This window comes from Lytechinus variegatus, chromosome 14 (genome assembly GCF_018143015.1).
Source record: "Lytechinus variegatus isolate NC3 chromosome 14, Lvar_3.0, whole genome shotgun sequence".
Lineage (NCBI taxonomy): Eukaryota > Metazoa > Echinodermata > Echinoidea > Temnopleuroida > Toxopneustidae > Lytechinus > Lytechinus variegatus.
In genome coordinates, this window is record NC_054753.1 from 2,946,821 (window position 1) to 2,974,749 (window position 27,929).

Below are 27,929 nucleotides of genomic sequence, written 5' to 3' on the forward strand. Positions count from 1 at the left end.
TTGAAATGCATGTGACGTCACGCTGCAAAATAGGCGTGCGAAGTACGCCCTCAGTCAGAGGACAAGCGACGATCGATGCAAGAGCCGAGCTGATCGAAAGAATTCCGTTCTTAGACTTAGTCTTCTAGAAATCTTTCTGAAATGGTGAATTTTTGCTGTGTTACGGGGTGTTCGAATCGAAGTAACCGGGAAAGGGACCTGTCCTTCTACTGTATACCGACGGTTTTGCATCATCAAGGTGAACACTCGCATAAACTCTCAAAACAGCGACGGGAAAAGTGGCTTTCCAACATCAAACGCATTGGATGGGAACCGGCAAAGCATTCGCGTGTATGCTCTGTACATTTCATCAGTGGTACGTATATAGATGAATTTAATTTTAATTGACTGTGGCTTAGTATAACTTTTGGCCAAATCGTGGTTTTGGGAACCACTCGTAGATTTGTGTATGCACACTTGTGTACAAAGTGAATGGAGGTGGAAATAGGGAACCGTGCGTGTGACTGAATAAAGCGCTGCTGTATGAAGTGAACGGTGGTTTCCTATATCACGATAATGCCAACTCTTTAAAAATTCAAGTTTTAAAATGATGTTCATTGGCTGATTTAATCAATGTAAGAGGATGAGCTCTGATTGGTGTAATCTCTATAATTTGTATAAACTAAGTATGATTTTAAGTTCAGGCTTCAGCGAACCAAATTAAAATAGACTGTCTAATGACAATACCGGTATGTGATTATTCACTATGAGATCCCCGGCCAAAATCTCTCCATACTCTCTCGTTATTAACTCATCAATGTCACGAATGGCCTCCAATTCGACTAATTTTCTACTTGGCCAAAATCACTCGTTTTTATCTCGTCAGGGTGAAAGGGGGTAGTTGTAAAAAAGTTGGAAAAAGGATATATTTGAGATTTTTCATACATCGTTGAGCCAATGGCGAAGGTCAGAGAACTTCAATTCCTCTCAAATTTTGACAACGGTCGTAAACCATTGCTGAATCACTAGAAACCGTCCCGATTTAATGTCCCTTTTTACGAGCGGCCGAAGGGCGCTCACTCCCCAGATAGGTCATCAAATAGTCTGTATATTCATACATTGGATTGGATATGATAATGGCATCGACCAACATGGCCAGCATTTTCTATTCTGCAAGTAATATAGTTAATGAATTAACAATGAAATGAATCAATGTATCATATACTTTAATTCATTTTTCCACCAACACCATTGTTTATTGTTTTTTATCTGACATTCCCACCAATTTGGTCTGGACAAACAACTGTACGTAGACTATGAAGTCTGGCCCCGATATAAACAGAAGGTCATTGGTCTGGGTGAAGTATAGAAATTAGCTAATCATGATTATTTCCCTATCTCATTTACATGATATCGACTAAACATGTAAAAAAATGAATAGAGTATGAAATTTCATGTTAAAACAAACTTTAAACGAAGGAAATTGATGCACGAGAAGTCGACTTTCTGCACATGGAACATAGCCTCATGTCAAGACTTTTGGTATCGGTTTATTATTTTGTTCTTTTGGTGGCAGCCCCATAATAAGGCTATTTCTGCTAACTTCTGAGCTGTCTCCTCATTTCACAAATCATTTCGATTTCTTGTGTATCTCTCGCATGAAGAAATATTAAGCTTACCAACTAAAACTTTTAAAGCAATTTCCGCCAACATCTAAATAATTCTGGCACTATGGTGGTTGTAGCAGGGTTTTTTTTTTCAATAAACCTCGCCTGAATTGAATTAAATCAGTGGCGTAATGACCCCCCCAAAAAAAAAATAATAATAATAAATGAGGGAGCTGTATAGCTTTTCGGGTATATTTATGAAAAAGATTTCAACATTTCAAAATAAATTTACGATATTGTGATAAATGTTGGCATAATACTCAAATAATAAATTTGACACTTCTCTATTTTTTCATTCTTAATCGTGATTTTAATTTCTTTTGGGGTGGGGGGTAAAGCGCCCCAAGTGGGGGGGGGGGGCATCTGTGCGCCACTGAAATGATAAAGCTTTAAGTTGAGCTCCCCCACCAAACTTCGAGGAAAAGGGGCCCAACTGCATAAGGCTCTAAAATACCATAAACACGATTCCACCTATTATAATGATCATGGTACTGCATCCGTATTCATTGAAAATATTACGCAAGCTTTGTTTTCAAGAAAAAAAAATAATAAAAATGATTTTTAAATCATTAAATAATTGATTTACTTATTTATTCAATCATTTATCTATTTTCATGTACAATGAAAATGTTCAGGACAGGCCTAACGGAAGAGCTGTTTTGATTAAATGCAGAGACGCAGTCATGTGAAAATTACATTTATTTCTTGACGTTTGTTTAGAGAACCTCTATTCGTATGCTTATAGTATGCAAATATATTTCTTTCAGGAAGGATTTCCCTTAAATTAATACAATATTAGGTCTATAGGATATATATATATATATATATATAGGTATATTCTCAAGCATCAATGCGCTCCGCTGGTCATGCATTCTATATTTGTACAGGTCTAGAATTCACTGTTAGAAAAAATAGAAGAAGTTCCTGCAGCAGAGTCTCGAGAACATCTTACCGAATTGCGTAATCTTACAGGAAATTGGTATTTGATGTATGGAATCTTACAAATTTCCTTGAATAAAACACCCTTTTCCCCCTTTTTAAACAGACCTGTTCTGTTAAATTGCAGAAAAATACTTGTTTTATGAATTTACAGAATGATTATTACGCAATTCGGTAAGATTACAGGTGTTCTCGAGACTCCGCTGCGGGAACTTCTTTTATTTTTTCTAACAGTGTTCGTATACATTAAATTGTCATCGCCATGAGAGTCATGTACAAACGCTGGCGCAAAAGCATATTGAAATTCCTCAGTTTATTTTTTCATTGGGTAACTCCCGCCACCACTTATGGCAGTTACACTATAAGGGCGAAATTTTGAGTTATTGTATATCCTTGGTTTCGCCATGGACACATCCGTTGAGAATACACGCATGTATGTGAAAGAGGATAGAGAAAGGGAGAGATGCGTGATTGATTCAATCCATATGTTGGCATTTCATTGTAAGTTTGTGCTCCAACTCTTGGAGCTTGGAGTGTGGTAATATCTGTTAATAGCTCTATGGTAATATTGATAGAGAAAGTCATTAAACTTCTGTTTATTCTAGTGTAGATCTAAACACTTCGTTTTGTCCAATATAAAACAGATAGACAAACAATCAAAGTATAGACACACTGGCGTGAATGTAAGCGGTGGTGTCATACCCTGTCATCTTTGTGGAGGCGGATATTTTTTACAAAAAAAAGTCCTATCCCATACTGCAAGGCAATCAAGAGTGTATGATGAGATTACATTGATCAAATCAACCCGTTAATGACACATTACGTTTGGACAATATTTCCCATATAATTATCTTTGCAAAGTATCCAATATACATGGTGACTGCATCATTTTTTAATATAAGTTTAAAATCTGTCCTATAAATTTTTATTTTTATTTTAATCATCCTGCTATTTCCACGTATTTATATAAGCCTGTTGTGGCCTGTGGTGGATTATAATTATTTCATAAGGCATCCTAGATAATGACAACAACCAATTTGACCAGCAATAACTATTCTGAAATTAAATATGCAGTTTTTAAATTAGCAATTAAATGAAGCAAAGTGTAATAAATATAACACCAACGCCATTGTTTTTGTTTTGTTTAACTGACATTCCCTCCCGACTGGTCTGGACAAACAAGAGCAACTGAAATCTGGTCCAAATAGAAGGTCATTGGACTAGGTGAAGTACAGATGGCTAATCTATTTCCATTGCTCATTTACACGATTTCGAAAAAAAATATGCAAAAATGAATAAAATATGAAATTTTATGTTTAGATAAACTTTGAACAAGAAAATTGACAAGTAAGCTTTTCTCCACATTGAGCATAGCCTCATGCCAATACATTTGATATAGATTCATTATTTTGTTCTTTTGGTGGCAGCACCAATAAGGCTTCTCTGTATTCTATGCCTTCTCCTCGTTTATAGTATTAAGCAAACATATTCGTTTTTATTCATTTTTATCTATATTTTCAATTGCACACATTTTATCTCTCTTCTTTATCATTTACTATTGTGAATATAAATCATTTTTAATTCTCAATTCATTTTTCAATGGGTACTCCAATCTGAACAATATTTACATCTAAATGAATAGAGTATAATTCACAGAGCAAAATGCTGAAAATTTAATCAAAATCGGATTAGGAATAACGAAGTGATTGAATTTCAAGTTTTATCAATATTTTGTGAAAATAGTTATCTGCACGTTTAATATTCATTAGGTGGGCTGATGATGTCACATCCCCATTGTCTTTTTTTAAATGTTATTACATTAAATCAATACGTGTAAATGATGTGTTTCCCTTTTAATGAAATCAGTTGAAGCAATGAATATCTGATGCACTTAATATGTTGTCAATGCATTTTTTTCAGTTCTTGCTTGAAAAAGAATGTAAAAAGCTAATTTCATATAATTAAATACAAAAGAACAAGTGGAGATATGACTTCACCTTGCTCACTGAATATTCATAAAGACATGCCTAGAACTGTTTCACCAAAATAATTCAAATCTTTAAAATGCCGAAACTATTCCTTATCCCATTCGGATCCAATGTATTGTTTGCCTGATTTTTATTTATCTCTTTAAATTATATTATTTTCAGCCCGGCTGGAGTACCCCTTTAATTGAATTGAATAAGTGGCATAATGAGCCATTTTTTGTAAGGGCTGGATATTATACTATAGTAAAGTATTTATTTTCCGTATATTAAAAAAATGCAAAACGGATGGATAGCCCATTTTCAGTTTAGTCTACATGACTACATGTATACTGTTCTTTCATGGGTCCATATATACAAATAAAAAAGTAAACACATATAGAACATATACGGTAAATCAAACAGAATAACAAAAGTGACATGATATATGTTGTTATAAGAAAAGATCATAAAATTAAATAGTTTGGCAAGAATTTACACTAAATATTTTATAAAATTGAATGAATTAGGCTGATACCACGTTATTGAAAAGGCTTTCACAAGGAGCAAGGAATAATAAAATAGGTACAATGATTCAAAATGAATATGTAATTATTGGAAACTGTCTTCATAACACACAATTCTGGTGCACGCATACAATTTTAAGAGGACAAACAATATAAGATTATAAAAATATTGAAAGGAATTCAGCATAAAACTACAGATTGCATTGAGACAACATATATATATATATATATAAAAACATGTATATACACTAATTGGAATCATATGAGGGGTAAAATATAAAAAGTGAAAAGGATCATGGCTTATTAGACAACATTTATGAAAAGTTGTCAGCGTGCAAGCAAAAATTCTGACATAAGTATTATGATAAATTTTGACATATTCAGAAAATGTATTTCACCTTTCTCTCTTTTCAATTTCTTTTTTTCTTGGTCGTGATTTTTTTAGTCAGGAGCAAGCGCCCCAAGGCTAAGTTCTCCATATGCACGCCACTGAGTTGAATAAAGTTTATGTTGACTCCCCGCCCCCCCCCCCCCCCCTCCACGGAAAAGGGACCAACGCTCAAAAACATCAAAATGATGAATCCTCCTGATATCATACTGCTCGCGCATATTCATTCATTCATTCATTCAATTGTATTTACTCTTATTTACAATGGCAATTTACATGATTTATTAGGCAACAGGCCTAATAAACGAGCTGCTTTAATTTATGAGACGCCAATCATGTGAAAATTACATTATTATGTTGACGTATGTTTCGAAAACACATATATATTGTATGTGGTTATAATATTAAAATTTACTTTTCCTTCGGGACGAATACAATTTATAGGGAAAAGGTATACTCACAAACATCCACGTGTTCTGCTGGTCATTCATGCTACTGGTGGACAATTCGTCGCCATGATATATATCACAATGTACAGAAGCCTGCGCGAAAGCATATTCCCTCAGAGTTTCCCAGTGAGATAGTTCCCGCCACCACTGACAGTCACGTTACGCGCGAAAGTTATATCCGCGCATCCCGGGGTTATATCCCTGGGTGAACCCAGCTGGGTTCACCGTATAAAATACACACATACATGTGTTTAGAGGATGGAGAGCCAGAGAGAGAGAAAGCATGATGGATTGTTCAATGAAAATATTAATCCATATATTGTTCACATTATTGTAAGTTTGTGCCAGATGATCCAACCATCTTGGAGGATGGCAATATCCATATAGAGGAAAGTCATTCGTCTATAGATCTGGACGTCTTTATTTTGTCCAATATATGGTCCACGGTATGACCATAGACCAATAAATCATAATACAAATGTTCATTTCATCTACTTCAGACCTTGTAGTTTGAGCTAGGGGTTAAACCCTTGACCCATGGAGCTATTAGCCCCATTCTCAACCACTGCCAGGAGGACTGGACATGACTTGTGTCATGCAGAACATGGATATATAACTTCCACATCCAAGTAGGCAATATATGCAAGCATTGCCCGCCAGTAATAGTATTTTCATTAGAGATAATCAATACGCACCTTGTGAAGAGAAATGTACTTAAAAGAAAAAATATTAATTGATTAATGTTCAAATAATAACGCGTGAATTCATAATTTAATGCACTCAAAATGTTTTATTTTGCCTATTATTTTGCATTCTAAAAACGAAAAGTTCCTCTGCGGTCTTTCCGCTTTTGCAGTCAATCATGATATATTTTTTTTTGTTTCTAATTCATTTTATCTCGATTTTTAAGTATACATATTTTTTTTTTATTTATTGTGAATATCAATCATTTCAGATTCTCATTATTCATATGTTACTGTGTACATAATATTGTGCACAATTAAGTCTATGACCGCAATCATGTTTCTTATTATCATTAACGGCTCCGTATATGAACTGTATGATTTCATTAACTTTAATAATATAACTTTGATCATGAACCGAACCATCCTGACATTCACTGGCGTGGATGTTAGCGGTGTGTGTGGAAGCGAGTGACATATTCTTTTCTTCTTTTTTTTTAATACTTCAAAACAGTTAAGTGTATATATATGATCAATGTCATTAATGAAACACTTATACGATAGGACAACAACATTTCCGACATATCTCTACAATTTTATTCATTTTATAGGGTAATTACATCATCTCTGCATAGTTTTAAAGATTGTTCAAACTCTGTCCTTTTCGCAATATTTTCCTTTTCATTTTAATCATCGTGATATTTCCAAGTTTTTTGTTTGAAGTTGTGGCCTGTAATGGCATAATCATTTCATAAGACATCCCTATACCCGATAACCATCGTCTAAATATCTCACCTCTAAAAAGTTAGGAAACTAGTTTTCATTTCAATTTTAGTTTTATTTTATTGTTCACATGGAAATTTGTTCTGCTCATTATATTAACATTTGTAATAATTACCTAATACTTAAATGATTCGACTTCAAAGAGCAATTTGTTTTTGTTTTTTATCCTTATTTGCCAACTGTGATGTGACAACTAATTTATATTTCGTTTTCCAATTCTTATTAGAGTTCAAGTCCACCTCAGAGCAATGTTGATTTGAATCAATAGAGAAAGATCAGACAAGCACAATGCTGAAAATGTTATCAAAATCGGATGTAAAATAAGAAAGTAATGACATTTCAAAGTTTCGCTTATTTTTAACAAAATAGTTATATGAACGAGCCAGTTACATCCAAACATGCCAAATGAGAGAGTCGATGATGTCACTCACCCACTATTTATTTATTTTATTTTATTGTTTGAATTATACAATATTTCACTTTTTAAGAATTTGACGATTAGGACCTCCTTACCTGACGCACACAATGTTAAAATAATGGAACTCCACGTGTTCAGGTAGGAATAAAACTTCATTCACATGACAATGATGAGAAAATAAAAAATATTTCATATTTCATATAACAAAATACAAAAGAAATAGTGAGTGAGTGATGTCATCAGTTCTTTATTTGCTTACCGACCGAGATGTGCATATAGGCCTAACTGATTTGTAAAATGAAGCGAAACTTTAAAATGTCATAACTTTCTTATTACATCCGATTTTGATCAAATATTCAGTGTTATGTTTGTTGAATTTTTTCTCTTTTTATTCAAATCAAGTTTTTGTTGGGGTGGACTTGTCCTTTAAGTTTTCGTTCTTCTTGCACTTACTTTCTTCTGTAATAATATGCACATTACTTTCTAAGCAATCTTCAAGGCTCACTCACTACGCTCGCTTACATACCCCTTGAACGACGTTTTAGATACTATTCTGCCTTTAGCTGCTAAAGATCTAATTTCCATAGCAATAGCCATCTGGAAAAAAAATCGAGAGAGGCCTTATCTGTTAACACGATATTAAATTCAGAAATGGTAGTATTATTGTTCACGGAGCCCCATATGCGTGTGATAAATACTGTAAACTACACTTGAAATATGGTTTGGACAACATAATTCTGTCCTTTGATGTAGTAATAATTGAAAACTGTTTCACTCGCCTAGTTCCCACATTGATTTATATCATTTACGCCATCAAATAAATAAAGGCACAATCTATCTGGGTCGAGGGGGGGGGGAGGAAACTTTCCATCTCCTGCGATCAAACGAAGTCGGGAAACTCTTTCATGAAATTTGTAGACGTGTTTCGTAAACAATAAAATCTTGCTAGAAGTCAGTGCTAACAATAATGGAACCCCGCCTTGACCCCCTGACCCATGGTCTGCACGCTTTATGGGAGGTCTAGTATTAATAGCTCTATGGTCTGAGGCATTTATACTTTCTGGCAGGAGACGATTTTTTTACATGCTATACATGCATGGAGGGAAGGAGAGGGGGTGCAAATGGAGCTTCAAAGCTTACCACTTAATATTATACATCTCTTTCGGAACATAGCCCCTTGATTGTTATACCAGTGAGAAGAAAACAAAATAAAAAGAAAGTTGCATAACATACGAGAGAGGCAAAATAATTTTTCTATTAAAAAAATACTCCCTGCTAACATAAATAATTGTTTATAGCCTAAATGATTCGTAAAAAATATTTTTAGCCAACACGCCAAATTTAGACTCTAAAATAGTATATTTTGCTTTAGAATTCAAGGATGAGACCCCCCCCCCCCACTTCGGATCGTCGGGTGTGCCAAAAATGTGGCAGCCAAAAGGCATATGCAGCGTGCAACGATCTTTGGTCGATATCATGGTGCGTGTGCTTATCTGATTTATTTTTACATGAGTCATGGCAGGCATAACTTTAACATACACACTGACATAGGGGCAATGATTTTCTTTTCTTCAGCTGATTTTGTTTTCTGTTATGTTGTCAATTACAGCTGAGATTCCGAAAAAAATATACGGTAATCAAATGTAGACCGTGAGTGTAACCCCGGGGAGTGTAACCCATCAGTATGTCAGTGATTTTATAAATTTGCAAGGAATCCTGTCCTCCTAGCGCCGAACAGTATTGGATTAAACGAAATAATAAGAAGTACAGCAATCACACCACATTGGTTTGCATAGCTTAATACAGTTAGCATTTAAAAACAATCAACAGGAACCATGATCGTAATATTAAGGCTGTGTGAAACATTTTAAGCCAGAATACTATATTTCCTACGTTTTTCAGTTTCATTTTTCATCAAAGCTATAAACGTTGTATCGATATTTTTTGTTGCTTCCCAAACTTTCTGTTGGCCAAGAATTATTCATTATCGTCACAGTTATTATCATTGTGTTGTTGAATAACTATCATTGTTTTCTCGTACAAGATATATTATTCCAGAGGTCTTTTTTTAATTTACTTAATCTACTGATGGGTTACTTTTCTGTACATTGTTAATCCATAGATCTGTAATTAAACTTTTATAAAGGTGCACCCCCGCACGGACCTCAACATTTCTTAACTACAAAATATGAAGACTGGATTCCCCTTAAGCCGCGGTGCAAAACGATTCGTAGCGATCCGAAAAGCAAATAAATTGTAATAACATTTGATGCAAATTTTATTAACATTACATCTAATAAAATCTTAGCGTTCAAAGTAGTGGTAATGAAATCGAAATTCAATCTTGTTCGAGCCTTTGTGTACGAGAACAAATTTATTTTGATAATGAAATTCATCCCTATAACCTCTAAATTATTGATTGTCCTACATAGTAAAAAAATATATACAATGCTGTTTACTATACGAACCTTACAGTAATTGTGTAAAATGATTAAACAAGGGTTAGTGTTTTACTCTTAAGCAACAAAGTTTAATTTTCAATATCTTATCTTCAATAAATTAAACAGGATTGTTTAAATGGTTAAACAAATACTGCAAGGTTCATATAGTAAACAGCGTTGCATAAAGTCTTAAAACATACCCTTAATTACTTTTGATAAATTTTCAATTTGATAATGTTCTAATAGCGTCCCTTTTCCTTTTGCACAAGTTTTCCTACTACATGTATAAAGATTCTGGAAACACACATTTTAAATTACTAAATATTATATCGAGCCTCGAGGAAAACGAGGCTGTTGCTAAAATCAAATGATAAGCTATGTACATTAGTTTCATGTCAAAGTTTTGTGAGTGCAGTGAGTGCCATTTCGGGAAAAAAATGTGCCCTTAACCCTCCCCCTTTTCAACTTCGCTCCACCACCCCTGGAATTCTGTGAGCTCTTATTAAGCCATACGGGCCAAATATGACTTTCCTTGTCTGATGACAGTTCACCGTTGATTTCCTTCAATTTAAAGGTACACATATGCAAAATGTTAGGAAAAATACTGTCCACACAAAAATTGATTTGAAATTTTTATCCAACTCTGGGTAGTTTTCAAACAAAGCACACATTATTGGTTTAAAACTACCCAGAATTTGATAAAGTTTTAACCAATTGTTGTGTGGACTGTATGTTGCCAAACAGTTTTGAGAGTGGGTTTTACAACACTTCTCAAACGCATGGTTTGACCGATGTAGATTACTGAAATTAAATTGTTAAATGCTGTAATTTGAATTAAATCATCTTGATCCATATCCCGTTATTGTATACCAATGCAGATTTTCTCTTGAATATGATCGACTGTAATTTGTTTAAATAATAATAATAACACATTGATATAAAGTCATTTTATATATACTATTTAATTTGTATTCAACTTTGATCCTGCCTCATTTAAACTATGGTATAACAGCATGGGGGAATTGTGCTGACTGCCTCCTGAACAGAATTTTACTTTTGCAGAAAAAGGCTATTCGTATTATTTGTCATGCTGATTTTCGTTCACACACTGACGAACTTTTCTATAAATATAATATTTTAAAGATTGGTGACTTGTATATCTTGGAAAACTCATGTATAGTTTAGATAAAAATGAACTTCCAAATATTTTTTATTCCATGTTTACTAAAAATGTCGATATTCATCATTATCCTACTAGGTCTGCCGGGCTCTTTCATCCACCAAGAGCTAGAACAATCCTCTTGAATAAAACATTTATTTTTACAGGTATCAAACTATGGAACTCCCTTATAGAATCATTACGTAACAAACCAACACATTGAAGTTTCGGTCGAGGGTTGAAGAAAATTTTTATCCTTCAGTATAAACCCCAGAACTCAAACATTTCTGTGTAAGCAGCTACCACCTCTTTTGTTCTTCTTCCCTTCTTATTTTCTTCCTTCTTATCTTTCTCCCTCTCCTCTCACATTTCTTTTTTCTCTCTCTCTTCCTGTCATCTTTATGTCTAGTTCTATTGCTTTTATAATCTTTCTGTCCGTCTATGTTTTGTAGTGTGTTTTGTTATGTTTCTTTTCCTTTTTTCTGCTGTCTTGTCCTGTTTTGTTTTTGTTTGTGTGTGTGTGTGCCATTTTGTTTCTTTTCCTTTTTTTGCTGTCTTGTCCTGTTCTGTTTTGTTTTTTGTTTGTGTGTGTGCCGTTTTTGTTTTTGTCTTTGTTTTGTTTTTAGTATTCGTCCTCTCTTGTCCAAGTGATTGTCTGTTCAAACACTCCTGAACTTAGGTTTTTTTATTTATACAGCAGGGGCACGATATAACATTTTTTTCTGTTAATTGTAACTTATTTAGTAAACATAAAAAGCTTGACCCCACTGGTATTCTTTTTCATTGTACAAACCTTTTTAATTTACGAATTGAATTTCATCGATCAAATATATACTTTAACTATTTATTGCAGGGAACCCATACTAACAAGCTTTGCTTTCCAGTGGGTTCCCTTTTTTCATTTCTGTATATGATATTTTTGTGTTATGCTTTACATTGTAACTTTTGTTAAATTTGGAATGAAAAAGAATAAATGCAATCAATCAATCATTTTTCGGTGCTCTTCCCACCAATTATTACCACTGCAACTTGGCTGTTATAGAGCTGTGGGATAACTTTGTATTCTTGATATTAAACAGATCATACTGGTGGAATTTTTTTTTAAATATATCTTACCAACCACCAACAAATACAAATTTCACAAATACAAATTCAATTTAAAAGGCTTCGGTTCATAAATAACTCCATCTGTATGGTGATGTGTTGTTCTAATAGGGAATATACACGACTATGTTTGTGTTCTCTTTAATCCGTTTCAATTATGCAAATTAACTTTTAATGGATGTCATGTAAATTGTATAATATCCAGTTATCTCTATAATTCATATAAACAATCTTCACTTGATTTTTCTGTAAAATGTGCAAAGAATTCTAAATCATGTCAAGCCTGGCAATTCCAGCCTGCTGCTTCTACGGCTACGCCTGACACATCCCGCCTTGAGTTCCGGGGGAATTACAGTCCGGGTCGGGCATCATTCCTGCTGGATATTTTGAAAGATTTTATGCCATACGTAATATTTATGTTTTCTCCTTGTTTTCGATAAGATCCGTATAATTGTCCCGTTAACAATATAATCAAATGTCATTTCAACAGAGTTTTCGTTAAATTTGCTCCTCTGAAATTACATGCAACATGTTTGGGCCTATAAAATGAGGTCATTTTGAAAGCTGTGAAGAAAATCAACCTTTCTCCAGCTTCTTAATCAAAGCACTCGCTATTCGATAAAAAGAAATTTTACAAGGCTGATTTTTTTTATGCTGACTAATTAGACATATCAATAATTTATTTCATTATTTGCATGATTTTATTTGCATTTGATGATTTTTAAACAAATATTTCTGTTTTGAAATTTTACGCCCTCTATGGTTGAACATTGATTCAGTATGAATATTATAGAATTATTGTAACAGTTTTCTTTCTTAAAATAGTTTAAAAGTAACATGATTTTATACCATAATACAATGATATTATAGTGCATTCCTTTCCCATCTTTTTAAGACTGGATTCAATGTATAAAAACTTCTGAAATATGGTCATTTTGTGATGTTTGAAGTCAAAAGGCCGACTTTTTTCAATTACATTATGCATGTACTGGTAAAAGGGCGAATGGGATGTTTTTCCTTGTCTGATAATACTTCACTGTTGCTTTCTTTAAATTTACAGGTTCACACATGTACTGTAGTTTAAACTTCTCAAACACACCCATGCATCAAACCAAAGTTTGACAGACTTCCCAAATGAAATTGTAAAATGCTATCATTATTTTGAATAAAAGTTAATAATCTTGATCCATATCCCCGTTATGGCATCGACCAGATCTTCTTTTGAATAGGACTGTATTTTTTATAATAATAACTAAAAATACACTCTTAAACTGTTGGGTAACAAACTGTCCACACAACAATTATTAAAAAAATCAAATTCTGGGTAATTTTCAACCAGTACTGTAGTTTCACCCAAAGCACACATTATTGGTTTAAAACTACACAAAATTGAAATTTTTTTTAAACCAATTATCGTTGTGTGGACAGCATGTTGCCAAACATTCTAGGAGTGTGGGAAACATTCTAAATATCATATATTGCCAACCACCAACAATGTTTGACAACTGTTCGCTATTCAGGAACACCTTTCACAAATACAAATTTAATTTAAAAGACTTTGGTTCATTTAAAATAACTCCATCTGTATGACTGAATCTCTGATATATCGAGATCTTACATCAATACATTTATGTATTATATACATTATATAGACATCTGTTTTATTTCTTAGATAGCCCTTAGCCTACACTTTGAGAACCACCTAAATGGAAGGGTCACGGTGATGTGTTGTTCTGATAGGGAATTACACGACTATGTTTGTGTTCTCTTGAATCTGTTTCAATGAATATGCAAATTAACTTTTAATGGATGTCATGTAAATTGTATAATATCCAGTTATCTCTATAATTCATATAAACAATCTTCACTTGATTTTTCTGTAAAATGTGCAAAGAATTCTAAATCATGTCAAGCCTGGCAATTCCAGCCTGCTGCTTCTACGGCTACGCCTGACACATCCCGCCTTGAGTTCCGGGGGAATTACAGTCCGGGTCGGGCATCATTCCTGCTGGATATTTTGAAAGATTTTATGCCATACGTAATATTTATGTTTTCTCCTTGTTTTCGATAAGATCCGTATGATTGTCCCGTTTAACAATATAATCAAATGTCATTTCAGCAGGGTTTTCGTTAAATTTGCTCCTCTGAAATTACATGCAACATATCCAGGCCTGTATGAAAATGAGGTTATTTGAAAGCTGTAAGAAAATTAACCTTTCTCCAGCTTCTTATAACAAAGTATTCGCTATTCGATAAAAACAAATCGTGCAAGGTTGATTTGTTATTCTTATTGATTAGACAAATCAATAAATTATTTCATAATTATTTGTATGATTTTATTTGCATTTACTGATTTTTAAACAAATATGTCTGTTTTGAAATTTTACACATTCTATGGTTAAACATTGATTCAGTATGAATAAAATTGAAAGTAATATGCCTTTATACCATAATGCAATGATATTATAGTGTATTCGTTTTCCATCTTTTTAAGACCGAATACAATATATAAGAACTTCTGAAATATGGTCATTTTGTGATGTTTGAAGTCAAAGGCCTATACATTTTTCATTATAATTATGCATGTACTGGTAAAAGAGCGAATATGATGTTTTTCCTTGTCTAATTATACTTCACTAGTGCCTTCGTTCAATTTACAAGTTCACACATGTATATACACTTCTCAAACACGTAAAATGCATGCATTCAATCCAAAGTTTGACAGACTTCCCAAATGAAATTGTAAATTGCTATAATTTGAATAAAAGTTAATAATCTTGATCCATATCCCCATTATACAGCAGTATCAACCATATCTTCTTTTGAATAAGACTGTATTTTTTGTAATAATAACTAAAAATACGCTCGTAAAATGTTGGGTAACAAACTGTCCACACAATTGGCCAACAATAGTTTTCAACCGGTACTGTAGTTTTCACCCCAAAACTACACAATATTTAATACAGTTTTAACCAATTGTTGTGTTGCCAAACATTTTAGGAGTGTGGGAAACATTCTAGAATAACATGTCTTGCCAACCACCAACAATGTTTGCCGACTGTTTGCTATTCAGGCCCACCTTTCGAAAATTTGAATTCATTTAAAAGGCTTTCCGTTCAATTGAAATAACACCATCTGTATGACTGAATCTCTGAATTTATCGAGATCTACACATCCATCTCCTGTCTGTTTTGAAGTTTTTTAACCAAGTTATATAGAGGTTATTTCCAAGCCTCGCCTACACTCTAAATTACAGGGATTTAAAATAAGTCCACATGGACTGTAGTTAGGGACCAATCGAATTCCGGATTTAGTTTGAATCCTTAAGATTCATTTCTAAATCTCGAAAGATTTAAATTTAAATCATTTGAGATTTAAATTTAAGTCTTTGTGATTAAAACTAAGTCCAAAAATCGATTGGTCCCTAACTACAGTCCATCTGGACTTAATATTTTAAATCCCTGTAATTTAGAGTGTACATGGAAAAGTAAAAGTCCCGCATCTAGCTTGCAGCATGTATATGCCTTTCATAATCATGTTGAGCTCTTTTTTCTTCGTACTCGAGTTATGTACTCGAGTTATATAAAGAATATCAAAACTAGAGCAGGTTAAAGTTTCAGAAAAAGTTCTAAAATTCAGAGCTTCAACGCCATTCGCGGGAAGGAGTATTTGCTCCTTTTGCACATTTTACAGACAGATCAAGTGAATATTATTTATATGAATCACTGAGATATAAACTGGATAGTATACAATTTGCATAACATCCATTAAAAGTTAATTTGCGTATTTGAAACGGATTAAAGAAAAAAATGAACACAGTCGTTCACCCAAAGCACACATTATTGGTTTAAAACTACACAAAATTGAAAAAAAAAGTTTTAACCAGTTATTGTTGTGTGGACAGCATGTTGCCAAACATTTTAGGATTATGGGAAACATTCTATATATCATATCTTGCCAACAACCAACAATGTTTGACAACTGTTTGCTATTCAGGCCCACCTTTCACAAATGTGAATTCATTTAAAAGGCTTTCGGTTCAATAATTAAAATAACTCCATCTGCATGATCTGTATATCACTGAATCTCTGAATTTATCGAGATCTTACATTTGAGAAACCCTATACGTTTGGAAGTGTGTCACGGTGATGTGTTGTTCTGATAGGGAATTACACGACTTTGATTGTTTCCTATTTTAATCCGTTTCAAATATGCAAATTAACTTTTAATGGATGTCATGCAAATTGCATAATATCCAGTTATCTCTGTAATTCATGTAGATAATCTTCACTTGATCTGTCTGTAAAATGTGCAATGGGAGCAAATACTCCTTCCCGCGAATGGCGTTGAAGCTCTGAATTTTAGAACTTTCTCTGAAACTCTAACCTGCTCTATAGTTTTGATATTTTTATAAATTTATAACTCGATTACGAAAAAAAAAAAGAGCTCAACATAATAATGAACGGCATGATGCAAGCTAGATGCTGGACTTTTACTTTTCCATGCAGGCGAGGCATGGAAACCTCTGTAACTATAATTAAAACACTATTCAAAACAGACAGGAGATGGATGTGCAGCGATATAAAAAGTTTCATCACATATACATTTTCATGTAGCATGACACGAATTAAATGCCTCCGCCCCTGTGAGCAGATACTTTGCTCAAAAATTGCTTGCTGAAAAGCGGAAGAAATAGTATTTTGGAACTCGGGGAGTGAAGGAAGTGTTAATCCGCTCCGAACAGAAGAGCCGAAATTTTGTGTATTTATGTGCAATGAAAAAAATACTTTTCATACCCTTACATCGTGTATACTTTACAATTTCTGGCAAGATAGGGGAAAACTGAGTAGAAAAAAGGTGTGGGAACTAATGGAAACCAAAATTTATATGGAGAGAGAGAAGAACGTCTGGAATATAGGTTTTATTCTTTGGACAGAAAGAAAAAAAAACACAAAGCCATATAGAGGACTTAACTGTGTATTAAACGTTTGTTCTATCATGTGCAAAGGGACCGTGTTCATTATTAGCTGCCATGGCATTTGAAGCTTCATATCCCAGAGCAACAAATAGACAAGGTTCTTATTCCCCGGTCTTATTCGCGTTTCACTGTTCATTTGAAATCATGATCATGTTCACAACTTTTACTATACATGGTGATCGGTCCAAACACACCCATCTTTCGAGACGGTGGCACCTTAGTCTACATGCAGACCCACATCTGCACCTCAGCTGATTCAACGAGTCTGCACAGCAGACTAGGTCTACTGAGGCTGCAGAATATGGATGAGGCTGCAGAAGATGGATGAAATGGCTCGCTTCGCTCGCCCTTTCAGGCTGGTTTGCTTCGCAAACCAGTAGCAGATCCCACCTCACGAGCCATTCAGAGTCTGCATAGCAGACTAGTGGCACCTTTGTTTTCCCTCTGAAGTACCCATAAAAAGGCTAAGGGTTAAGGTCGAGAATAGTTTACCTACATCATGGACCCTACCACGTAATAGGTCCATGATGTGACCATAGAGCAATACATTGGGAACAACTTAAAGGTCTAGTCCACCTAAAAAATAGTGTAATTTGAATCAAAGAAAAATCAGACAAGAATAATGCTGACAATTACATCAAAATCGGATGTAGAATGAGAAAGTGGGGACATTTTAAAGTTTCGTTTATTTTTCACAAAATATAGTTATAGGGCCTATGCACAATTTAGTCACATGCAAATGACAAAATCGATGATGTCCCTCACCCTCACTCACCACTTCTATTGTGTTTTATTGTTTGAAATCTACAATATTTCAATCTTTACAGATTTGACAATAGCTCTATGCTGTGACTAACAATTATTTACCATGTCATTACCGAGTCATAAAAGGTTTATTGTTTGAACATGTTTCTTAATAAGAATAAACAAATCAATCACTCATTTCATCATTTGGATAATTTTATTTCCATTTATTGAAAGACGTTCAAGTGCTAATTGATGCCTCTCCATAGCCATAAGACACAATATGAACAGGCGCGATTCTAGACGAAAGTGTTTTTTTTTATTTGGTGAGGGGGGGGGGGCGCTTAGTTGGGAAAATTTTGACGTTGGTTTACTCATTACACTGAAAATGACCTATTGCTGCTAGCCTTATACTGACCAAGAAGCTGTACACCCCCTCCATTAAAATATTTGTAATATGCGAGGGAGCGTAGCGACCGACAGACGAAAAAAAAATCAAACTTTCAAAATGCTTGAGAACACCCTAATGGGTGTTAGGGCATTTAACGATAGGGGGGGGGGGGCTGGGATTCATGGGACTGGTACGTTCAGGATTTTTTTAAGAGCGATATTCTCATATTTTAGAGCCCTTAAATGCAAAACAATGTATTATACAGAATAAAGCAAGATATTGGGTTTTAATGTCAATGACACCCTTTTATTACGAGGGAATGTGGTGACCAGGTAGAAACATTTTGAAGTGAAACCTTAATTGCATTTGGAGCACTTTATGAACATCCGAATACATCTGTAACATCGTTAAGTTACTTAATTGGATACTCAGCATGTATACAGGCTGCAAATGAATGCACCCCAATAATCACTGCCTTGTATACATAAGTCAACACGATCGAGTATTGTAGAAAATAGAATCAAATCATTCTACATGTTATGATGTTGCTTCTATCAGGAGGCCGCGCGATCTCATGAGACCGCGACGTTTGTAGAACGAGCTGACAAAGGTGTGAACATATAGGTATATTACAGGCAAAAATAAGTATGTCCCACTGTTTTTTCGCATGTTCTTACAATAACAAACCATGGTTTTTCATTTGCTTTCCTCGGATGAATAAAAGTTTTGGCATTGAAGATTATAGCTCTTTATTTTCAATTAGTCTCAAGCCAATTGCCAACTCGTCTATCATAATTATGATTTACCATCAGCCTTTCCACTATCCACATGGTCTAATTGCCAATGTATCCACTCACCATATTAACCAGTTGGTTAAAAAGCCTGTAGTATTTTCAAAATCTTATCGCTTTCCATTTCTCAAATTTGCCCATCATCTTCGAGAGGACATCACCCTTGGATACAGGTTACCTCCACTCCTTAGCAATAAACATGCCAACAAGTGGTGACTCTCAAACACCGCACACTCACCTGTGACTCATAAATTCTCTGAATTGGTACCCCTCTCTCTCTCTCTCTCTCTTTGTTTACATTCTCCATCTCATTTGGGATGAAAAGTATTCCATGTACATGCACTTTCTTTTCTGGCACACTTCTCAAGGTTTCCTACTTTCGTAAACACGTGTTTTGAGAACGTCGTCAAATTACTTTATACCCCAGGCTTTATATTATGTGGACTTCCATCATCTCACTTGGAGCAAACTTCATCCACTTCATCTCACATACCAGTTATCGTACTACCCTTTTTCTCCGTCATTTCACTCAGAGAAAAATCCCAAATACCGCTTGTGCTAGTCAAGTTATTTTTTGGTAATCTGTGTGATCTTGTGTATATTTTATACACGTATAAATACAAATACTGGGATCGTGCAATAATAATTCGACACATTGAAGAATTGTCTGTCGGATTTCTCTACACGACGCATAAAGTCGGTAAGTGGAGATTGCCTTCCATTTCCGCTTCAAGCCAATTACTCCATATAGAACTTGGACTAAATAGTTATCGGCTTGGCCTTTAAAAGTCAAGGACACTTTCCCCTCAGTACACCGTTATTCAAAAGCAGAACTGAACCAAAGAAATATCAAGATTGCTTTCGTGACTCCGACCATGTTCCAACCACATACATTAAAAATTGTGCCACGCCCATCCACACCCTTTCGATCGGTCACTCTGCCAGCAGCCACTGCCCTGCAAATATGGTCAGTCCAGCATTCAGTGACTAAAGTACTGAAGCTAATGAAATATGGAGAATAATACCAACCACGTTCCGCCAAAAGAGGCAAAAACAGTGCAATGCCCTGCCAAAGGAAAACTTATCCGGCACGGTAAGTGGATCAGTTATCATATTTTATGTTTGGGTGTGCGTATGGGTGTATGTGCGCGGGTGGTATGCCTTTAAAAGAAAACTTGCAAATTAACTACAAATAACAAAGCAGGAACTAGGGACATGTACATAATGGTGTCAAAAGACATAAAATATTGGAGAAGTGGATGATTGTAACAGAGTAGTTCTCCCGGAGACGCTACACATAAATTGTTATATTCCTTTACTGGCATACCTTGGGTTGCGGCATTGAAGGGGGGGGGGGGGGGACCGGCAAAAATTCCAGGTATTTACTTTGACTGACCTATTAGGGACAGTGCCATTGAACGGATATGTATCTCACTCATCAAATAATGCGAGCGTGATGCGCAATCTCAAGTTTTGATATTCAGACCTAAAAAGGGACATTACAGCAATTTTTGTAATCACGATACGTACCTGTTTAGCTAAACAAATAATGCAAGCGCGAAGCGCGACCTGACATTTTCGTGTATGGCCCCAAACAGAGACATTTGAGGAATACAGTTTAGGAATCCATTAAGAATATATAGGCCTACTGTATATCTAACCATAGCCATCTTATGCAAGTGCCAAGACCAAAAAAGGAAAGAGATAAGGGTGAAGTATGATATTTTATATTCTGAATATTATGTCAAAATCTATCACAAAATTTGATCTTTTTTGTTTGCTCGCTTTGCTCCATCGCAACTTTTTTTTAAAGATAATTTCTTTCCGATACGCCATATCTGACCCCCTCAAAATTTTTGCCTCATTAAAGGGGAAGTTCACCCTGAAGAAAACTTTGTTGTAAAAATAGTGAAAAATATTGGTGAAGGTTTGAGGAAAATCCGTTAAGGAGTATAAGAAAGTTATTAGATTTCACAATTTTGGATTTGTGACGTCATAAACGAGCAGCTGCCCCATGTGTTATATAATATAAAATGTATGAATTTCAAATTTTGTATGGTTCATGATGACTTAATTTTGTTTTCTTTTCTTTTCATGATCGGATGTGAAATGATTTGTCTATTGATATACAAAAGTTACAGTGAAAACCATTTTCAATTTTCTGAGAAAATGGCATTTCATTGATTTTTTACCATTCGCTATGTAGGAATGCTGCTTGCATATGACGTCACAAATCAAATAATTGAAATTCTAATAACTTTTTAATTATTTGATGATTTTTTCTCAAACCTTCGGCAATATTTTTTATCATTTTTTCTGCTATTTTTACAATAAACTTTTTGTCAGGGTGAACTTCCCCTTTAAACCACTGCCCGTTCATACCATGATATGACTGGTAAATTTTTGCCCCCCCCCCTCCACCAACGACGCCTGTTACGCCCCTGCACACAATGACCTAAATATTTGCAGGCACAGACCCTGATTGAAACTGATCAACAGGTGTGTCTCCACGCAAAGACTAGCAAATACAAAACTTTCTGTTTCACACAAGGCATATAGGCTGCAAGTCAGACCCTTTACTCGAGTAAGGGTTTGCACAGCAGACTATGTCGTAAAGGGCTTACACGTGATGAGATTTATCTTTACCTGGTTTTTTTTTGTAGAATCTGATCTAAAGTGGGCATGTTGAAGGTCGCACGCGCCCGATGATGTCGCTAATCACGGACCCTACTAGTATTTCAGGGGAATCCAACCAAAATACAAACGGTTTTGACTTAAAGAAAAAGAAAAATCAGACAAGTTGAAAGGGGAAAGTTGAATAGCGGACAAAGTGCTTCTCTAACTCCTTTACACCATTCTGTTTTATTTATTTTGCCCTTTCTACCACGACATTTTATGATCAACGCTGGATTCCCCTGTCCCTATTCAGGGGGGGGGGGGATATAGTCCCTCCATACTTACAAATGTTGGTGTATATGTAATAAACACACTCACACAAATCACACACTCAAATGGACCCCGCCCCCACATACAAATTATTTGACCCTGGGATTTGACCTATATTCATCGTCAGTTCTGCTCAAATCTCATCGCGTAATATTCGTAATATTAGTGCAACATAATGTTGAATTATTAATTTTTACCATGGATCCTATAGAACCATGATTTTACAAAAGGAAACCTCTGCAGATTATAAGTATGTTTAATTTTAGACATTCCCTAGACAGTCTCTTTTATTCAAACATCCTTTATCGATCGAATCTTGCCATATATACTCGGGTATAACCACCAAGAATTACCCTACTTAAAGGAATGGTCCGGGCTGAAAATATTTATATCTAACTAAATAAAGTGAAATTTTCAGTGCAATATGCTGAATATTTCATCAAAATCGGATAACAAATAACGAAGTTATTGAATTTTGAAGTTTATCAATATTTTGTGAAAACAGTTATATGCACATCGTCATGGGGTGGCCGATGATGTCACATCCCCACTTTCCCTTTTCCTTGTGTTATTACATGAGATCATAAGTGTTTCATTTTCCATGCATGTGTAAATGATGCATGTCTCTCATTTATGATAAAATAAGTTGCGGCAGTAAATAACTACATGTAATGAATTTAATCGGTTGTCCATCCAATTGTTTTAGTTCATGTTAGAAAATTTTTGAATAAACCTGATTTCATATAATAAAATTCAAAAGAAGAAGTGGGGATATGACATCATCAGCTTACCGAATGTTATAAAGACATGCCTAGAACTGTTTCACTGGAATAATGCAAATCTTTAAAATTCAATAACTTCGTTATTGTTATCCGATTTTGATGAAATTTTCAGCATTTTGCTTTGTGAATTTTACTTTATTTTTCAAGATATAAATATCTCCAGTCTGGATCATCCCTTTAACAATTTATTTTGAGAAAAAGTGTCGTCTGCCTGCAAAGAACTCTTACAACATTTACGTAGGACCCGTTTATACTCACTACGCCCCAATGCTTCCTGTCAATAGAACTAGCTTGTAGCTTGATCGTGCCCCCTTGATTAGATGCCTCCATTATTGTTGTTTCCTTCTTCTGTTGTATCATTTTCTCTCTTTTATTGAAGCCCCACCCCATTTATCCATGGCCATCTGCTAAAAAATTTCGTCCGTTTTATATTTGCGTTCATTTTGAGTGTTATAAGCCTCTCGCTCCTTTGCTGTTGATCTCATTTTAAACGCATTCATTCAATATGTCATATATGCCTAATTTCAGAATTGTTTAGTTTATCTTATGAAAATGTCGATATGAGATTATTGTATTGAGTTTGCTTTGCTATAACACGATGATTTGCATCTGTACGCTCATTAACTTTGTTGACTTTGTTTAAAATTGAAAATAAAACGAATAGGTGAAAACTGGGAGTAATAATTCTTTAGGGTGTTGTCTGAGCTATAAATGTTTCCTTTATTTTTTTATTCGCTGCGAATAATGATTGTTCAGCCACAGATGCGATGAACGCATGCAGTATGTACTTTACAAAGCAAAAATATACTTGGGTATACTTTGTATTTTTTTTTTGCATCTATTTTTTCAATTTACAAGAACTGAAGAAAAATCAACTGTAACTTTTAACCCTTTTTTGCCATTACGCTTTCTACAGGGATCTGTGGAAAATAGCACAGAACAGTAATTGATTTAAAATGTGATAAAGTTATAATAACATTTACAAATTCATGAAATATTATTGAAGTCATGCTGTGATATGATACTATTCGAAGACAATTATGATGAAGAGTTTTCCTAGTAAATTTCAGATATGAGAACAGCCACTATCTAACAGCACAATTTTCTTTCCTGTTCGACGGTGCCACAAAATTCTGGGCCTTTCAGATCCGTAGAAGTATAAAACAACACAAACGTGATACTGCCAAAGGATGCTGCAGAACACCGTCTATCAAAAGCTCTTTTCAATTTCAAACTTATTCTAATAATTTTTTTATATCGGTTTTTATGTACAGTTCACTGCATAAGCCTGCACTTTTTTTTTAATTTCATGAAAGCCTGGGACTGAGATTAAGCGCACTAGTGGCCACGATCGAGAGGGAACGGATACTCCCTGTAGGATCGTAAATCCCATCAGCGAAGTGATTCGCTTGGGCCATTCAGGGCCAAACGGCCATTAAATTCTAGGTGTGGCCTTCGAGAGGATCATAAAAACTAACTTTTCTCTCGAAAATTTTGAGATGAAAATCCGTTAAAAATGGTTCAAAATGAGACACTTTTTCGGGAGAAGTGGCTCTCGTTTTGTTGAGAGTAAAACGAGAGCAATTCCTGCTCGTGTTCATAGTGATTGTGCGATACACAATAAAACTTCCTGTGATACATTTCAGCTCAAGGAATGTTTGAAAAATGAGGTCAAGAGTGTCTGCATACGCGTAAATGAAGAAACCTAATCAATGAATAAACAAAAGAAAAAGAACTGGCTTCATATGGGCATGTCTGCTGACTTACTGATGCAGTTCAAATCAAAATATAAACACGGTCTTGACTCTTGTTTTGAAAAAAAAGTCTACATGCAGTTAAAATATGGCTGGTCACTACACCCCCCATTTGCAGAGGGCCATCTAGTTCTTTTCTTCATTTCAGTTTTTGGGGTCGCACTTGCACATCCCTACCTGTTCCTGAAAGTGAGCCAGCCATCTTAAGGAGGACAAATGTAGAACTGGATGCACAGGCATAACATGCCTTCATTTCAGAGTCTTGCGTAGGTATTTCTATAGCTATGTACTGAAGTGGTATGTCATATTTCTTAAATAAAAGAAGGCAAAACTGAAGTGATTACAAACTTTATAGGGATGGGGTTTTCTAATTTGGCATGAAGTGATAGTCACAATCTCGAAATTTGATTTTTTTTTTAGTAACCTTGAATTTTCATTTTACTTTCTGCTCCTCTTACAAACTAGTACCCAGTACATGTACCAAGCTATTTGCAGTTCTTTTGACTTATAATTGTTTAACTTTTTTCTCCTATTGTACAGGCAAGCCATCATTTCTGCATTGCGTGGACCATCCAGACTGGGCCCCCACACAAAGAATGGGGTATACCACCTCCAACGCTTCCTCACCCTTGCAACAAGGTAAACAAACAAAACAGCGTAAGCGCAAGGCAGATGATATCTCCGCCGCATCGGCATTGATTGAATTGAGGCAGAATTCCCAACCAGCAGCGGATGATAAGCAACGGCATGAGGAGCATGACACCAATAGAGTCAACAGGGGGTGCCAAACGGACATGTCATCCCAGGATGTATCTATGATCCATGAGCGGTACAAGCAGATTGAACAGGACAACATTGCACTCAGAACTGAAGTTCTTGATCTAAGAGAAAAAGTCAAATCACTCCAACACTCAAGAAAACCTGGCAGGGCAAAGCTGCGTGTAGTCTTCAGACATAAAAATAAAATGTCAACTGCTAGGCGGACAAACCTTTGTGTGAGTGATCCAGGTGCGCAAGGTGTCAGCTGATGTCAAATCAAGGGAAAAATCCAGCAACTCTTGAGGTTGAATTTTAAACCTAAATCCTTAATTGATTGCAAGGATTGCCTTTCTGTAGCCAGTCAGGTTAAACCTATTTTATTTGATTTTGTTACTTCAGAAGTTCAGGGAATTGGATTTGGGACCAAGAACCAGTGGGGCTATTTCCTTACAATCACAAACAAGTGGGGCAAAAAGGTGTCTGATTGAAAATGATTGAGGCTTGCCCTCCTGTTGACCTGCGCGAAAGAGAGCTCCGCCCTAGCATTGTTCAGTATGCTCACCATATGGTCTACATGTTGAAATACAGGCAAGTGCTCTTGGACATAGCTCAGAGATTAAAATACTTGTATGTCTAAACTTGTTTGGCCTACGGATTGGGTGTGCATCAGTCCAAGGTGTTCAAAAGTTTTCATCGGGTTCTGGACATAATGAATAAGACAGCTTGACTTATATAAACTAGCCAAGTCATGATGACTTTGTGTGAGTATGCCAAATTCTCTGTTTCATAAAGTTTTAAAGGAATGTGCAACCATCATCAACGGCACTGAAATATCTATTGACAATTGGCTATAAGTCCTCCAAGATTGAAAAATAAGTGTATTAGCTACTGATTTTGTTAAAAGAGGCCCAGTGGATAAGTCTTCTGACTTTGAAACAGAAGGTTGTGGGTTCGAATCCCAGCCATGGCGTAATTTCCTTCAGCAAGAAATTTTTCCACATTGTGCTGCACTCAACCCAGGTGAGGTGGATGGGTACCCAGTAGGAAGAAATTTGTTGACTGCTTGAGCGCCAAGGCAGCCCAGCTAAAGCCAGGGTAATAATAATAGCAGGGCCCGCTTGGAGAACAGTTTTCAGAACTGAAGTGGTTTCCCTGGATAAATAGGTCTATATTATTATAATTATTATACACACTTTATAGAACTTGGGAAGTATAAAATAATTATTCATGTAATGACATAAGAAAAAGGAAAGATTGGACACGACATCATCAGCCAACCCACTGCATTCCATCACAGCATACATACATGTATTCCATATTTCAAGATTGTTTTCACGAAATAATGCTTAACTTTAAAGGAGAATGAAACCCTTGGAACAAGTTGGCTTGTGTTGAAACAGAAAAATCAAAGAATAAGAACAAAGAAAGTTTGAGAAAAATTGGACAAATAATGAGAAATTTATGACCATTTGAATATTGCAATCACTAATGCTATGGAGATCCTCCCATTGGCAATGCGACAAGGATGGGTGATGTCACATGTGAACAACTTTCCCTTTGATGGACTATAAAATACCCATAAAATGTCTCTTTTTGCTTTTTCTTATGGTGATACAAACTCTTTATCCATGATGTATTCTTTAAAAATGTGTATTACATGCCCTCCTATAGAAAGAATGTATGCTCTACTGATAGATGAGAAAAAAGAGGCAGATTAAGTGAAATATATACTAAAGTAATGGGGAGAGCTGTTCATAAGTGACATCACACATCTTTGTCGCATTGCCAATTTGAGGATCTGCATTGCATTAGTGATCACATTATTCAAATGCTCAAAACTTTCTTTCATTATTTGTCCAATTTTTCTCAAACTTTCGTTGATCTGTTTCTTTGATTTTTCTGTTTTCACACAAGCTGTCTTGTTCCAAAAGGTTTCATTCTCCTTTAATAAAAATGTTGATTGTTGTCACATTTTGAAGAAGTTTTTAGTGCTTTGCTTTGTGAATTTTACTCTATTTATTTAGATATAAATTATTTCCACCCAATTTAACAAAATAGGAAATATCTGATGCATGTTTAGGCTTGCATGTTGACGAAATTACAAAAAGTGAAATGTGTTCAAAGTAAATTGACATTTTTGTCAACTTATTTGTAGATTTTGCAGGACATTTTTCTCTGCTTTATTTTTGGTATGTAGATGTGTTGTGCATGCATGCTTTTATGTAGGAGTGTGTGTGCACGTGTAGGGAATAGTGATGGCGTTCTGTATTACATTATTTTATT

The 27,929-nt window shown here is 35.1% G+C and overlaps 1 protein-coding gene across 1 annotated transcript; it reads left to right on the forward strand.

Annotated features, from left to right (window-relative positions):
- The first annotated feature begins 40 nt into the window (after positions 1 to 40).
- On the forward strand, positions 41 to 27,065 carry LOC121427427 (THAP domain-containing protein 11-like). The gene is made up of 2 exons (XM_041623818.1): positions 41 to 355; positions 25,428 to 27,065. The coding sequence occupies exons 1-2, from the start codon at positions 142 to 144 to the stop codon at positions 25,913 to 25,915; spliced, it is 702 nt and encodes a 233-aa protein (XP_041479752.1). The 5' UTR covers positions 41 to 141; the 3' UTR covers positions 25,916 to 27,065.
- The last annotated feature ends 864 nt before the right edge of the window (positions 27,066 to 27,929 follow it).